This window comes from Amborella trichopoda, chromosome 9, assembly GCF_054954075.1.
Source record: "Amborella trichopoda isolate Santa Cruz 75 chromosome 9, AtrichopodaSantaCruz75HAP2 v2.0, whole genome shotgun sequence".
NCBI lineage: Eukaryota > Viridiplantae > Streptophyta > Magnoliopsida > Amborellales > Amborellaceae > Amborella > Amborella trichopoda.
This window is the reverse complement of record NC_142344.1, coordinates 37,429,718-37,444,321: the sequence shown is the minus strand read 5'-3', so window position 1 is coordinate 37,444,321 and position 14,604 is coordinate 37,429,718. Positions and strand designations below refer to the sequence as shown.

The window sequence follows — 14,604 nt, the reverse complement described above, 5'->3', positions numbered from 1 at the left end:
AAAATTGCAAAAATTCGAATGTTGAACATCCGAAAAAGAGCAAAGTTATTTTTTTTAATAAAGGCATTATGGAAGATAAAAATCGGACACAAATGTAATAACGGAAAGTATTTGGTAGATCCGTAATGACGTAAAGTATAACGGATATGTATATAATTTTCTTTAAAAAATTTTACCAAAATTTAAGAGAGATAAACTATATAAAATTTTAGAGAGAAATTACCTAAAAACTTTTAGAGAGAGAAACTATCTCAATATTTTTAGAGAAAAAACTGTCTAAAACTTTAAATTTGATACAGTTTTTCTTCAAAATATTTTGAGGTAGTTTCACTCTCTTAAAATTTGAAATGTTAGATAGTTGAAAATTTCACCCTCTAAATTTTTTTAGAAAGTTTCTATCTCAAAAAGTTTTCAGGTAGTATCTTTTTCTAAAATTTGATATAGTTTATCTCAATAAACTTCAAGATACTTTCCCCCTCTAAAACTTAAAATAAGATATAGTTTCTCTAAATGTTTTAAGAAAATTTCTCTCTCTAAATTTTTTAGGTAATTTCTTTTTCTAAGCTCGATATAGTTTCACTCTCTAAAGTTTTAAAATACATTCTCTCTAAAACTTGAAATTTGATATAATTTCTCTCTCTAAAATTTTTGAGAGAGTTCTCTCTTGAAAAAGTTTCAGGTTGTTTCTCTATCTAAATTTTGATGCCGTTTCTCTCTAAAACATAAAATTTGAGATAGTTTATCTCTCTAAAAATTAAAAGATAGTTACTCTCTAATAAAATATAGGTAGTTTCTCTTTCTAAAATTTGATATAGTTTCTCTCTCTAAAACTTAAAATTTGAGATAGTTACTCTCTAAATTTTTTTAAGATACCCCATCACTCTAAAGCTTAAATTTTGATTTTAAAATTTTTAAGATAGTTTCTCTCTCTAAAAATTTAGGTATTTCTCTCTCTAAAATTTCAAGATACTTTATCTCTCTAGAACTTGAAATTTAAGATAGTTTCTCTATCTAAAAATTTTGAGATAGTTTTTCTCCTTAAAATTTTTAGATTGAATCTCTTCATAAATTTGATATAGTTTATATATCTAAAATTTTAAGATACTTTCTCTTTCTAAAACTTGAAATTTTGAGATAGTCTCTCACTAAAAGTTTTCAGATATTTCTCTCTAAAAAATTTTAGGTAGTTTATCTATCTAAAATTTGATATAGTTTCACTCTCTAAAATTTTATAATACTTTATCTAAAACTTGAAATTTGAGATCGTTTATCTCTTTAAAATTTTAAGATAGTTTCTGTATCTAAAATTTGACATAGTTTCAGTCTCTAAAATTTGATATGTTTATCTCTTTTAAATTTTGAGAGACTTTAACTTAAAATTTGAGATACTTTCTTTCTCTAAAATTTTTTAAATATTTTTTTTCTCTAAAAATTTTCAAATAATTTCTCTCTAAAATTTGATTAGTTACTCTCTAAAGTTTTAAGATACTTTCTCTCTCCAAAAATTCAAATTTGATGTAGTTCTGCTTTCTAAAATTCTTGAAATAGTTTCTCTCTAAAAAATTCAGATAGTTTCTCTATCTAGAATTTGATATACATTTTAAGATACTTTATTCATCTAAAATATATAATTTGATATAATTTCTCTCTTGAAATTTTTTGAGAATGGTTCTCTCTCTAAATTTTTCAAGTAGTTTGTCTCTCTAAAATATGATATAATTTCTCTCACTAAAATTTTAATATACTTCCTCTATCTAAAACTTGAAATTTGATATAGTTTCCCTCTTTTAAAATTTGAGATAGTTTCTCTCTCTCTAAAAGTTTTAGTAGTTTCTCTATTTAAAATTTGTTATAGTTTCTCTTTTTAAAATTTCAAAATACTAGTTTCTCTCTAAAACTTAAATTTTACTCTTGTTTGGTAAAAATTTCATTAAATAAAGGTGCATCCCACTAAATCACCTGAATAATTGTATTGGTGAAAACTTCATTAAATAATGTGCATCCCACTAAATTACCTGAATCATTGTCTCTAAATACAACTTTCAATGTGTTTGTTCTCTTAATATTTTGCTATGGTCCTTGGCTTAATTGATGGCCAGACATGGACCTACAAAAGGGTAAGCGACCTAACTGTACCTAAATGCCCAACAAACGCAAATACTACCACATTTATTTACATTTGCAAGAAAAATGACTCCATATACCCATGGATTGCTTCTATAGTACGAGTCATGGACACATACGAAAGTCAATAAAATGGTGAGGCCTTCTCTCCCCGCCCTCAATTTATGGCAAACTGACATCAATTATGGTGGGCTAACGTGAATGGTTTAATGCACTCCATGGTTCAAAATCCACAAAATATACACGGTTTCAGCTCAAAAGTTAAGGCCAAAAAGTTTTCTTGCAGGAATGCACTATCTATTTACTTTTTTTTTAGCAAAAACATGTTAGGAATACATTTTTAGATCTTACATTTATGTGATTTCTACTACCCATAGGCTAATCTCAATAAAAAAAACTATGAAATAAACTTTCTAGGCAAATGTTTCTATGTGATGCCAACAACATATAAGTTATATGTGACAACTTTTTAGCTGTTCGATTTGGTGTGATTATTCATACCACAATGTCATGCCAAACACTTTTTAATTTTTTAATTTTTTTTACAAAATATTTTTGGGCGTCCTATCATAGTGTGAACCTGGAAAAGTAAAAAACAATTATTTTTTATAAAAATAAATAACCAAAATACCACTGCAATTTTTATAGATATTCTAGTAATTTTTATCATCGGAAATTATTATTATTATTTTTATCATGTATGCCCTTATCAGAACTATACATGCCTCAAAATTTGATTCAAAATTATTTATACAATAAAAATAAACAACTATGAGCAAGATCTGATGGTTAAGAACTAGATATAAAAAATAAATAACCAAAATGCCCCTACAATTTTCCAAGGTATTATTGTAACTTTTATCCGGAAATATTTTTTTATTATTTTGATCATGTCCACCATTGTTAATTCCATAAATGCCCTAGATTTTGCTTCAAAATTATTGTAGAATAATAAAAAAAAAAAAACAGCCATGAGAAAGATGTGACAATTAAGAACTAGCTTGTAACAATGTGACTCAAGCCGTTATATGCGGGTGGGGTCACATAGAAAATTTTCCCTTCTGACTTTCTATATACCGGAAAAAACTAATACTTCAAGATTAAATGATCAACATTTTTTATTTAAAAAATATCATCTAGTAATATTTATATGGTTCCTGAAATTTTAGAATAAAAATAACCTTCCTAAATAGGCATTTTGAGAGGGGGAGTAGATCACAGTATGATCCTGCAGAACCGTCTTATAGGCGTTCAAAGTTAAGAGAGAGAGAGAGAGTAATGCAAAAAGCTTAAAGAGTAATTCAAAGGGCCTTTGATTCGAAATAATATTAGAATCAAACATTCTCTTACTCCAAGAATATGGAAGCAAAAAACAAAACAGAGAGACATAGAAGAACCCTTTAGAGAGAGAGATGAACAAACGATTTAGGGTTACAGTTTATGGATTTAAAGGATTGAGAGGAACACAAATAACAAGTGAAGAGGATAAACTGACTGGATAGAGATCGTTATTCCCCAATTTGTTGCCACCATGAATCCTGTCTTTCTCTCACCACAATTCCAAGGAGGCAGGCTCACTGTGTTGTGTATTTTTAGGCCAAATGTTTTCAGCAATTCCTCACCCAAATCTCTTCAAGCTCTCTTGCAAATGCCTTTTGCCTATCGACCACAATAGTTATGTGGTCCGCTTTCTCCACCACCTGAACATTAGCCCTAGGCACCCTTGATTTAACGGCGTAGCTACACTCGACGGGCAATAGCTCATCGTCTCTACCATGGAGTACCGTCACCTCACACCCCAACTCCTTGACGGTGTCTAGGTATCCGTCCATCTTTCCGGCCGCTCCGAAAATCACATTGTGCAGCGTGTGCCACGCAGCGTGGTGTGTGTGGCACATGAAAACATCCACCAAAAACGTCCTCATCCTGTATATCTCCATTTATTAATCGATTTTTCTTTTTTTATTCGTAATTATACATAATTTTGTTGGTATTGCCTGTGGTTTCTTCCATAAGATTGCAACCTTAAACAATCCAAGTAAGTGATACCTCCAAAATTTATTATAACATATAATTTTGGTGAAAAAGTTCTTAAAATCATATTAAGGGAAAAGTTTATATAGAGCCTAACAATCAAATTAGAGCCTAATTCAAAATTTTCACTAGAAGAGGTTGTTTTGATCATCAAATTGATCATCTTGATATCAAGATACATGGACTTGAGAAAAAAAAAGGATTTCAAGTTCTGGAAATAGTGCATCTTGTAATGCATTTTTGGACCGTCAATTTTTAAGTTATTCAAGTTTTCATAGATCTGCTCGATCTAGACTACTTTTAAACCTTTAAATTTTATAAGTAAAAAAAGAAATATTTTTTAAGGTTAGTCAAAGATTTCTAATATTGAAACTATATTTTTCGATACTATTTGAAGGTCGGCTCTAATTTGATAGTTTAGAGCCTCGGCTCTATACAAACCTCGTCCTTATCTCAAAATCCATTTTATATCTGAGTATAAAATTTTAAACTTTAAAAATGGTTAAAATCAAATAAATCTATAAACATATGAAAATTTTGAAAATGGACGGTTAAATAATGTATTGCAAGATGCACTATTTTTGGGGCTCAAAATCGTTTTGTTTTTTTCATATTCATACATTTCAATGTTGAGATTATCAATTAGAGGTTTTTCAACATTAAAAGAACATTTTTCAATAGATTTTTGAGGTGCATATGTAATTCTTGGAAACTTATATAAACGTTTTACTATTGATATTATTAACTGTTATCCTAACAACCAAACAACAAATGGGAAAGAGCTTAGAGACTGGGAATAAGAAGTTGTTTGGTTTAGTTACCAAAACGAACAAACTAAGAAGCTGGAAAAGAGTGAGAAGGTGGATATCGAAGACAGCGAGAGAGAGAGAGAGTGGGTGGGGTGACTGACCGGTTATCGGTGATTTGGCGAGCCAGGAAGTGCCACAGGCGATGGTGCTTCGACAAGATGATGCATACGGTGCGGCTTATGTGCTCGTACCAGGATGCGACCGATGCGCCAAAGGCGATGGGGGGCCACACGCGGCGTGGAGCGACCTGGCGGAGCACGAACTGGCTGGACGCCTCGCCCTTGGGTACTGGAAAATATGGCTGCGTTTAAAGATTTTGGTAACACACTGGCGATTCAATCGCTTGCTTGATCACAGAGCTTTTTCACTCATCCAAAAACTAAAACCAGAGCTTTTTTTCTTGTTTCTTTTGGTGGGATGTGGGTTCTTACCGGTGCGAGAAGGGTGAGGGACTTGACCGAGCCAGGGTACTTGACGGCCAGGGCAAGAGCGAGAATGCAGCCTAGGGAGTGAGCCACGATGTGGAAGGACTTGACCCTGAAGGGCTCGAGCACCGACCGCTCGATCATGTCGATATGTTCCCGCAATGTGTACAGTGAGTCCGTCGGTTTTGGGCTTCTACCGAAGCCGAGAAGGTCCACAGCGATGAGTCGATACCTTGATTTTGCGTCTTTGGAGAAGTTTGGGAACAGGGTCTCAGTCCAAAAATCAGATGAAGAAATGAAGCCATGGATGAAGAGGACGTCTGTGCATTCCTTTCCCAAAATGTCCCCTGTATCATAGATTAGGAGCCACCATTTTCACAAGCTTAGTACATTTTGAAGGTGCATTTTCCTTTTTTATGTTCAAGATGGAAGAAAAAATTGCATAAATATTACAGTAAGTAAGTAGGAGAATGAGTGACACTGCAATGTTTCTAAGAGAGATACCTTTTGCGCCATCAGTGTGGACATAAAGGGTCTCCTTAGAGGAAGAGGTCCAAGAGAGACAGGTCTTGCAATCACAGTCGGACCATCGGGGCACAGGGTGTGCGCCATTAACCCTCCCCTGCAACATCTCGACAATGGTCGAGTTGATCCGAAAGGTCGAGCGCACAGACCCTCCCATCAACCTCTCTCTCGGCCTCACCACCCGCTGCTCCGCCACTTTCGCCAGCCTCGCGGCCGTCAACCTGGACATCTCCGACACACGTGAGACTCTCGTGTACAGTGTGTCCGATATGTCCTCTAGTTGGAGCTTGCTAGAACAGAGGCACACTATCTTCGTTTTCCCTTGCTCTGAGAGCAAGATCTTGCCACTACTTGTAATGGCTTCCTTCCCCGAAGAGCAGTAACATGGTCTCCACTCTGATTCCACTGCGTAGTCGATCACTTTGTAAACAATACACAGAACCACGTCCAAGAGGTCTAAAACGCTGAACACTAAAAAGCTTACAGCCTCTAGAGCAAAACCAGAAGCCATGACTAAAGCTCCTGCTACCATTTTGGCTGAAGAAGTGGCCACCATTGTTGTGAGTCTTGAGAGAGAAAATCCCACCCTTTGGCACCTCTACTTATGTGGAATCACTAGACATGGTAACTCTCTCTCTCTCTTTAAAAACACACTCTCTCTAGAAGACAGTCTCTTCTCTCTCCTGGGGTAGCTTTCAAGCTAGACCGATGGGGACGCTATCTCTCTCTCTCAAGACGAGTGGTCATGGGTTCTTAGTGGAAATGGGGTTTAAGGGAAGGGGGGGGGGGGGGGGGGGGGGGAGACCCACTCTACAAGGAATTCCCCTTGAAAAATACAGAGGTTTGTGTCTCTAGAGTTAGTGTGAGTCTTGTGGCGTGGGAGGAGCATGGCTTAAAAGTGCGAAGAGAGAGAAAGAGTAGAAAAATGGTGCAGCACCCTCGACACGTACTAGCAGGTAGCAGATAATGAATTCATTGTTACATTAAATCCGTTGTTGGCCAAGGAAAGGGGTAGGTGGTGGTTGAACTCCCCTACTACCAAGCCTCTCTCCCCAAGTCTCCCTCCATTTTTCTAAAAACCAATCCCCTTCTCCTATCTTCACCCGCCCTCGGTGAAAATGTGCACCCCACCCCACCCCACCCCTAGGGTAGGGCTTCTCATTGTTTTGAGAGCAAGAGACGTAAAGTTGTCAGTCTAAATATATATAAGTTCTATGTGTGTATCATCCCTCCCACGGATAAGGACCAATATCCCCATTCATTCACCCAAAAAAAAAAAAAACATACTCCATTATTTTAGGAGAGTTACACTATGGGCCATATTCTTATGGTTTAATTTGTATAAGTCTGAGGTCTTAAATAGTTAAAGTAAAGTGCAATTTCAAATAGGGTTGAAAGATGTTGTTTAGTATTGGAAATCTTTGTAGCGACTTTAAAGTTTATTTTCATCCCTACTTATAAAATTTAAAGCTTAAAAAATAATGCAGATTGAGCAGATCTATGAACACTTGAAAATCTTGAAAATTGTCAGTCCAAATAATACATTATAAGATGCACTATTTTCAAGTCTTGAAATCCATTTTTTAATCATGTCCATATATCTTCAGGTCGAGATGATCGATTTGAGAAGTTTTGAGCATCAAAACAACCTCTTCTAATAAATTTTTGAGACGCGCCTTAATTTGTTTGTTTAGGGCCTCTCACTTATATAAACTTTTTCTTATTATTAATGTTTTATACTAGGCAAATCATTCATTCACTTCCCGAGCTAAAACCCTATTTTGCAATTTCTTTAGGAGAATGTATGACTTAAACTTAACAACCAACCTCAAATGCACTCTAGATGTAACTGAATAAATTAATGTCCTAGGAATAAACAAGGGTGATTCTACTTTATGGATGATTAGATATAAGTGGTGAGGAAGCCAGCATTATGTTGTTTTTGAAACAAAATTATAGTTTAATGATTTTAAAATGAATTCCAAAAATTGAGATTAAACAATCTTCCTAAGTATATCGTTTGTTACAAGGAGTACGTATATAGTGTACTCTTCCTAAGCATATCATTTGCTAGAAGGAGTAAGTATATAGTGTCCTCACATATGAACATATATATACACATATATATAGTAACATGTACCTCAAAAATGACCAAAAAAAATCCTGTACAAAAGAATGTCCCTAAGTATTTCCTACTGATCATCTCAAACTCGTGACGTATGCTATAAAGAAAAAAAACGAATAGAGGGCTCTAAAAAGAGTTTAATATGTTATATAGATAATTTATTTTCAAAATTTCAAAGTATTTATTCATTTGCTCAAATTGTATTATTTTTGGAATTATAAATTTTATAATTATGGTTGAATGTTAATTTTCAAGGCATCGTAAAGTTCCCGACCCCAGAATTGCCTCTTCTAATAAAACTTAGAGTTGCATATTACTTGTGTACTATCTTATTTGTATACTATAAGGTGGGCACCTTACAAACCTTACACATACACACACACATGCACGCACACACGCACATACACACACATATTTATTTATGATTCTGCCATGGCCAATCCCGAGCCGATCATGCTAGTCCCAAGCTAGAGAAAGGGGGACGGTCTACGTTAGGTGGAAGCTGACTTAAAACTTTACCACATCATTTCGTGAATCGTGAACTTTTGGAGGGATGCTCTAGAATTTAAAAGTTTTAAAATTAACCTGACGAAAACATAATATATGGAATGCAAGTTTAGTAATAATAGGAGTAGAAATGAAGTATTAGTTAAATTGTATTGCCAAGAAATACCTAAAAATAGTTGCTTTCATTGTTTGGAGTTGATAATACGTGAGAATGAAGAGATTGAGAAAGACGTCACATATAGAAGTGTAGTTGGATGGACGAAGTGGAATGTGCGTCCGGAGTTTACGTGCTCACCACATATCGATGAAACTGAAGGGGATATTTATAAGAATAGTTGTAAGACCAATCATGCTTTTATAAGATGGAATATTGGACAATCAAGAAATAACATATCTATAAAATGAGTGTAGATGAGATGAGGATGTTGAGATGAATGAGTGACAAGACAAGAAAATATAGAATTTGGAATAAATACCTCTGAGGGAACTTAGGGGTGATTTCAATAGGTGACAAGATAAGAGAAAGTTGACTTAGGCGGGCTAGTCATGAACAGTATCGACCTAGAATAGTACCAGTGAGGAGGGCCGATATGATTCAGGTGAAAGGCTCCAAAAGAGCAAAGGAAAAGCTTAAAAGACATGGATGTAAGTAGTGAGAAGAGATATGATGATTTAAGGTCTAAATGAGGGTATAGTCCTTAATAGAGTGGAATGGCAAAACAAGACTATTGTAGTAGACCCCAAATTGTTAAGACAAATCTCGGATGATTATATATATAAACACTCGTGAGTGAATTTCTACCATACTTTGCCAATTTATCAAAATACCCATTAGAGATCGTGTATTTAACATTATGGTACTTTCCAACTATTCAATCACCAAACCATGTATTTTCTATGGGTGCTTTGGAACGAAGTCAAAAAGATATGGGAAAAGTGTTAGATTGCTCCTCCCGTAGGTAATTGGATAAATTTCACAAAATATAATTAACAAAAATTAAAAATATGAAAATGCCCCTAAAAATTTATAAAGGTAATTTGGTTATTTTATTATTTAAAGTAATTTTTATATTTTATTTAGGTGGGCCTTATTGAGGCACACGCATCTACAAAATTTGAAGTTGATCAAATTTATAAAAAGGTTCATATCCAAACATTATCGGGCAATCGGTACCATCTAATAGATTTTAAAAAGTGTTGAGCTATGAGTGAAATACAATAGAAGTTCATTCATACATATTTTTAAAGGCTTTATATGTAATTGTTACAAAAATACATGTTGAAATGGTGGATCGAGTTTGTTTTAGAGGAGAGAAGATGAATGTGGGCAGTACCAAAGCATCATTTGAAGACCCACGCATGCGCCCATTTAGTCCTTGTTTATAGAGGGAGAAACGGCCTTTGTCGAAACGAGCTCTAAAGGGTGACACGCATGGGCGGTATTAGGGGGAGGAGTGAAAGGGATCGGAGCCTCAGGCGCCCAACCCCTACCATGATTCTCACTTAGAGCCATTAAATACAGGCTGTCTGAGCCACATGACTCCCATTCCTTTAGGAGCCGCCCCACCGTCCCGAGCCTCATTAATATTGGGAGAAATATGCGCCCCCATGTTTTCAAATCCTTTCTCTCTCTCTTTCTTTTTGACAAATCGTTAGCAACTTTTATTGTATCATCAAAAACTTACAATTCAATACAACATCAAATATAATGACTATAAAAAAGGTATCGTATACGTTTGATACAAGAGATCGTATACGTTTGATACAAGAGGGTCACAATTACCTATAATCAATGCGAAATTTAATAGCTTGGATATGTCGTAATGTTTGAAAAAATTCCATTTGATGTTTGAGCTTTATTAATGGAATAAATGTAACTGCCCAATTTCACATTTAATGGTGAACATTAATTGGGACCACCTTGTACCAAAAGGTAAATGGTCACTTATACGAACACCCAGAAAGAGAAAATAAATAAAACTTTTTCCTACAAAATAAAACTATGGTGCAGTTTGTATAGAGCGGAGGCTCTAAATAATCAAAGTAAACCTCACCTTCAAATAGTGTTGAGAAATATGGTTTCAATACCGGAAATCTTTGTGATAGCCTTAAAACATATTTTTAACTTTAATTATAAAATTTAAAGCTTCATATTTTCATCTTTAATTATTAAATTTAAAGCTTAAAAATAGTGTAGATCGAGCAGATCTATAGACACTTGAAAATCTTGAAAATTGATGGTCCAAAAAATAAGTTACAAGATGCATTATTTCCAAAACTTGAAATCCATTTTTTTCTCATGTTCATGCATCTTGATATCGAGATGATCAATTTGATGATGCTTTGGCATTAAAACAATCTCTTTTAGTGAAATTTTTGAGGTGGGTCTAATTTGATTGTTTATAGCCTCGGCTCTATATAAACTTTTTCCAAACACCTATCCTCCAAATAAAAATGGTTTAAAGGCATTAACTAAAAGCTCTTCAGCCGCATGAGCTCAAACCTTTTTCAATGCATCAGCAACCGTATTTTTCTCTCCATACACATTGCAAAAAAAACATTTTAAATCACCACGCTCGCTTTTCTCTCTCCACTGAATTATAGATAGCGAGGTGCACAAATGAGCCCTTCAGTCTGTTCTCTGTGGGTCACAATGTCCTTCACTTAAATTCCTAATACCCTACAACCTCTTTTATGATGTTAACAATGCGATGTGAACATTAGGTACAGCACCTAATACCTAATATTAGGCGTATATGCTTAATATTAGGGGTATGTGCCCTATCTATGGGTTCCGGATTTATTTCTCCCATGTCTATCAAGAGGCCATTGATGCAGCTGATCGATGAGCCACGTACAAATGCTTCTTGTCCTTTTCCTTTTTTGTTTGTGTCTAATGTGTTGGATTCCAAATATGTAACCTGATATTTTTTCAGAACTCTATCAATAAAAGTTGTTAGCCTTGTCAATTTTTAGTGTCTGTAAGTTATGCCAAAACCAATGTTTATTGTGGAAAGTTTTAGACCCTGCCGTAGCCCAACTTTCACTTTCATAATGCATATATACGTACGACATGTATACAAAATATTATAGGAACCAATCTCGGAACCTGGATATGGGCCGGTCCGAGAAACCTGGAACTGGTTCTAGGCTACCTGAAAGAACCTACGAGTTCTTGATCCTGCCAAAAATTATTAAAAAAACTAAAAAGAAATAAAACAAAACAAATAAAATATTCGAAAGCACATTACAAATAAGTTTTAAATTTTTTAACATTTTTTTTAAAATTCTTTGAACATTTTCAAACTTGGTCGTGAAAACCAGCTAAAACAGGATCTGCCCAAGGCTTATTCCAAGTAACCCTGCCAGTTTCTATTCAACCCAGCCGGGTTGTCGAACATCGATGCGAACAGACGTGGGTACATACACCTGCTTTAGAAACTATGTTCACATGCATACATAAGTAAAGCTCTCTTGAGAAGAGAGAGAGGGGTGTAAAGAGAGAGAGAGAGAGGGGTGCATTTTTCTATGTGCTTTCCATATTCTTGTTCCACTTGTCCAAGGGTTATAAAAATATGAAAAAATATATATAAAGGGGGAAATTACTGAAAACCCTTAGGTTAGATGTTTTTCTTATAATATTCTCCGATGAAAGGTCTCCCTAATCTTTTTACCATAAACTACTTTTTTTTCCTCTCTCAACCCTGCAAAGTACATTTCAGCTTTACTTATAGTGAAAATGCATAGCTTTACATATAGTGAAAATGCCTAGGTCTAGGTCCCACTGAGTTGGACCCAGTTTTCATGTTTACTATTTGACATGAATATTAGGCATAGTGCTTGCTTATAATGGATAATCTACAATTCACAACCATTCAAGTTAAAAAGAGTGAGTTGTGAAGGGTGGATTTACTAACTATGTAATTTTATTTTATTTTAAATTATTTTTTTGTGTGCTCATCAAATAAAGGTATTTGTGTAAATATTACTAAAAAATAATGAATATTTTTGTTATTTTTAAAAGAGGTAAAATTGAAATTTTTACTAAAACGTACTCTACAAATAAAGTTCCAGGGTGCTAATTTCTAAAATACCATTGTAATTTTATAAAAATTTAAAAACTTTCATTTACTTAAGGATTAAATTAACTAATAAAATAATTTTTAAATATAAAATAGTGATTTATTGATAAATACACCCATCATAACTCATTGTAACATTGAACTTTGTATTTTAAAGGGATGTTAATTTTAGACAAACCCAATATATAAAAGTAAAATACATAAGATATATAGATTATATAATACATTTTTCTTTTTTTTTTAATTTATAGAGCATGTTGAGGTTAGTTTCGAGTCCACATGATCTGAATTTTGCCCGTTGCTACCCTACCTAAATCCCTAAACATGTTTACTATCTGACATGAATATTTGGCTAGCGCCTCCTTCTTTTTACTTTTTTTTTTTTTCTGAAAGATATATTTTTCCATTTTCCCTAATTCGTATGCATAAGTTACGTCAAAACCAATCTTAATTGTTGAAGGTTGGAGATCCTGCGGTCTTGCCGTATCCCAACTTTTAGAGTCATAATGCTCATGTACGTATGCCACTAAGAATAACTCCTATACTATTTGAAAAAACAGGTAGGTGTTTGTCTTTCACACTAAATTGCCCAAAAAAAAAAAAGTTCATACATTCATATGTATATATAGCTCTTTTTCTTTTTTTCTCTCTCTCTCTCTCGCTATATATATATATATATATATATATATATATATATATATATATATATATATATATATATATATATATATATATATATATATATATATATATATATATATATAGTAATGATTCTGAGGCCCTCCCATATCCACGTATGTAGGACCCCAAAGAATCACCGTTAAATTTGGTACATATATCTAAAAAAGTTATCACATGAATGTGGGACTTGACTTTTCTAGAGATCTATGTCAAATTTAATGGTGATCCTTTGAGATCCTATACACATGGATGTGGGAGGATCTCATAAGATCAATTTATATATATATATATATAGAGAGAGAAAGAAAGGTGCATTGTACTAAGTTCCTCCCGTATTATTGTTATGCCAATCCAAGGGTAATTAACATGTAACGTCTATTCTATTAGTTTTGAGAACATGTGCTATCTTTTTAACGGGAGTATATTGTGTATTTACTCTCTCTGTAAAAAACTTAGTTAGATTTACTTTTTTTTAATTTAAAAATTTGGTTATCATATGAAAATTGCTAGATGATTATTTTTTAAAACAATATTTACATTTGAGTTTTGTAACACTTAGATCTACTCTTTTAAAATTAGATGGTCTCTATTCAATCTTAAGGCCTTAGTTTTATTTTTATTTTTATTTTTTACATTACGTAGAGAGTTTACTTTTTAGACTTTTAGTTGAGATTATTTTGTGGATTGTAGAGAATAAATCCCCAAAAATTGATATATAGAAAGTATCCATAGCATGTATTTTTCCGAGGGAGTGAACACATAGTATACTCGCATAGGAGTAGGAAATCTTTTGGCATTAGTTTTTATCCAGCTGTCAATGACCCTAAAGAATCACCGTTAAATTTGATACATATATCTAGAAAAGTTATCACATGAGTGTGGGACTTGACTTTTCTAGAGATCTATATCAAATTTAATGGTGATCCTTTGAGATCCCATACACATGGATGTGGGAGGGTCTCATAGGATCAATTTATATATATATAGAGAGAGAGAGAAAGAAAGGTGCATTGTACTAAGTTCCTCCCGTATTATTGTTCTGCCAATCCAAGGGTCATTAACATGTAATGTCTGTTGTATTAGTTTTGAGAACATGTGCTATCTTTTTAACGGGAGTATATTGTGTATTTACTCCCTCTGTCAAAAACTTAGTTAGATTTACTTTTTTTTAATTTAAAAATTTGGTTATCATATGAAAATTGCTAGATGATTATTTTTTAAAACAATATTTACATTTGAGTTTTGTAACACTTAGATCTACTTTTTTAAAATTAGATGGTCTCTATTCAATC

General features: G+C 33.6%; 1 protein-coding gene across 2 annotated transcripts; it reads right to left on the bottom strand.

Moving 5' to 3' along the window:
* Nucleotides 1-3,413: 3,413 nt before the first annotated feature.
* LOC18425690 (putative lysophospholipase BODYGUARD 3) lies at nucleotides 3,414-7,096 on the bottom strand. Of its 2 annotated transcripts, none has more exons than XR_016041679.1 (4): nucleotides 5,897-7,091; nucleotides 5,399-5,739; nucleotides 5,069-5,255; nucleotides 3,414-4,050 (listed from the first exon to the last, which is right to left on the bottom strand). XR_016041679.1 is itself a non-coding variant. In XM_006830234.4 (4 exons), the coding sequence occupies exons 1-4, from the start codon at nucleotides 6,471-6,473 to the stop codon at nucleotides 3,732-3,734; spliced, it is 1,437 nt and encodes a 478-aa protein (XP_006830297.1). In that variant the 5' UTR covers nucleotides 6,474-7,096; the 3' UTR covers nucleotides 3,414-3,731. The 2 variants fall into 2 exon arrangements, 1 of the variants encoding a protein (XP_006830297.1); XM_006830234.4 differs by having other exon boundaries at nucleotides 5,069-5,268; nucleotides 5,897-7,096.
* Between the last annotated feature and the right edge of the window lie 7,508 nt (nucleotides 7,097-14,604).

Coding starts and splice junctions, on each gene's coding strand:
- LOC18425690 (XM_006830234.4), bottom strand. CDS start 6,473: ATGGTGGCCACTTCTTCAGCCAAAATGGTAGCAGGAGCTTTAGTCATG. Junction 5,740..5,896: donor CCACACTGATGGCGCAAAAG/GTATCTCTCTTA, acceptor TCTATGATACAG/GGGACATTTTGGGAAAGGAA. Junction 5,269..5,398: donor CCCTCACCCTTCTCGCACCG/GTAAGAACCCAC, acceptor CTTTAAACGCAG/CCATATTTTCCAGTACCCAA.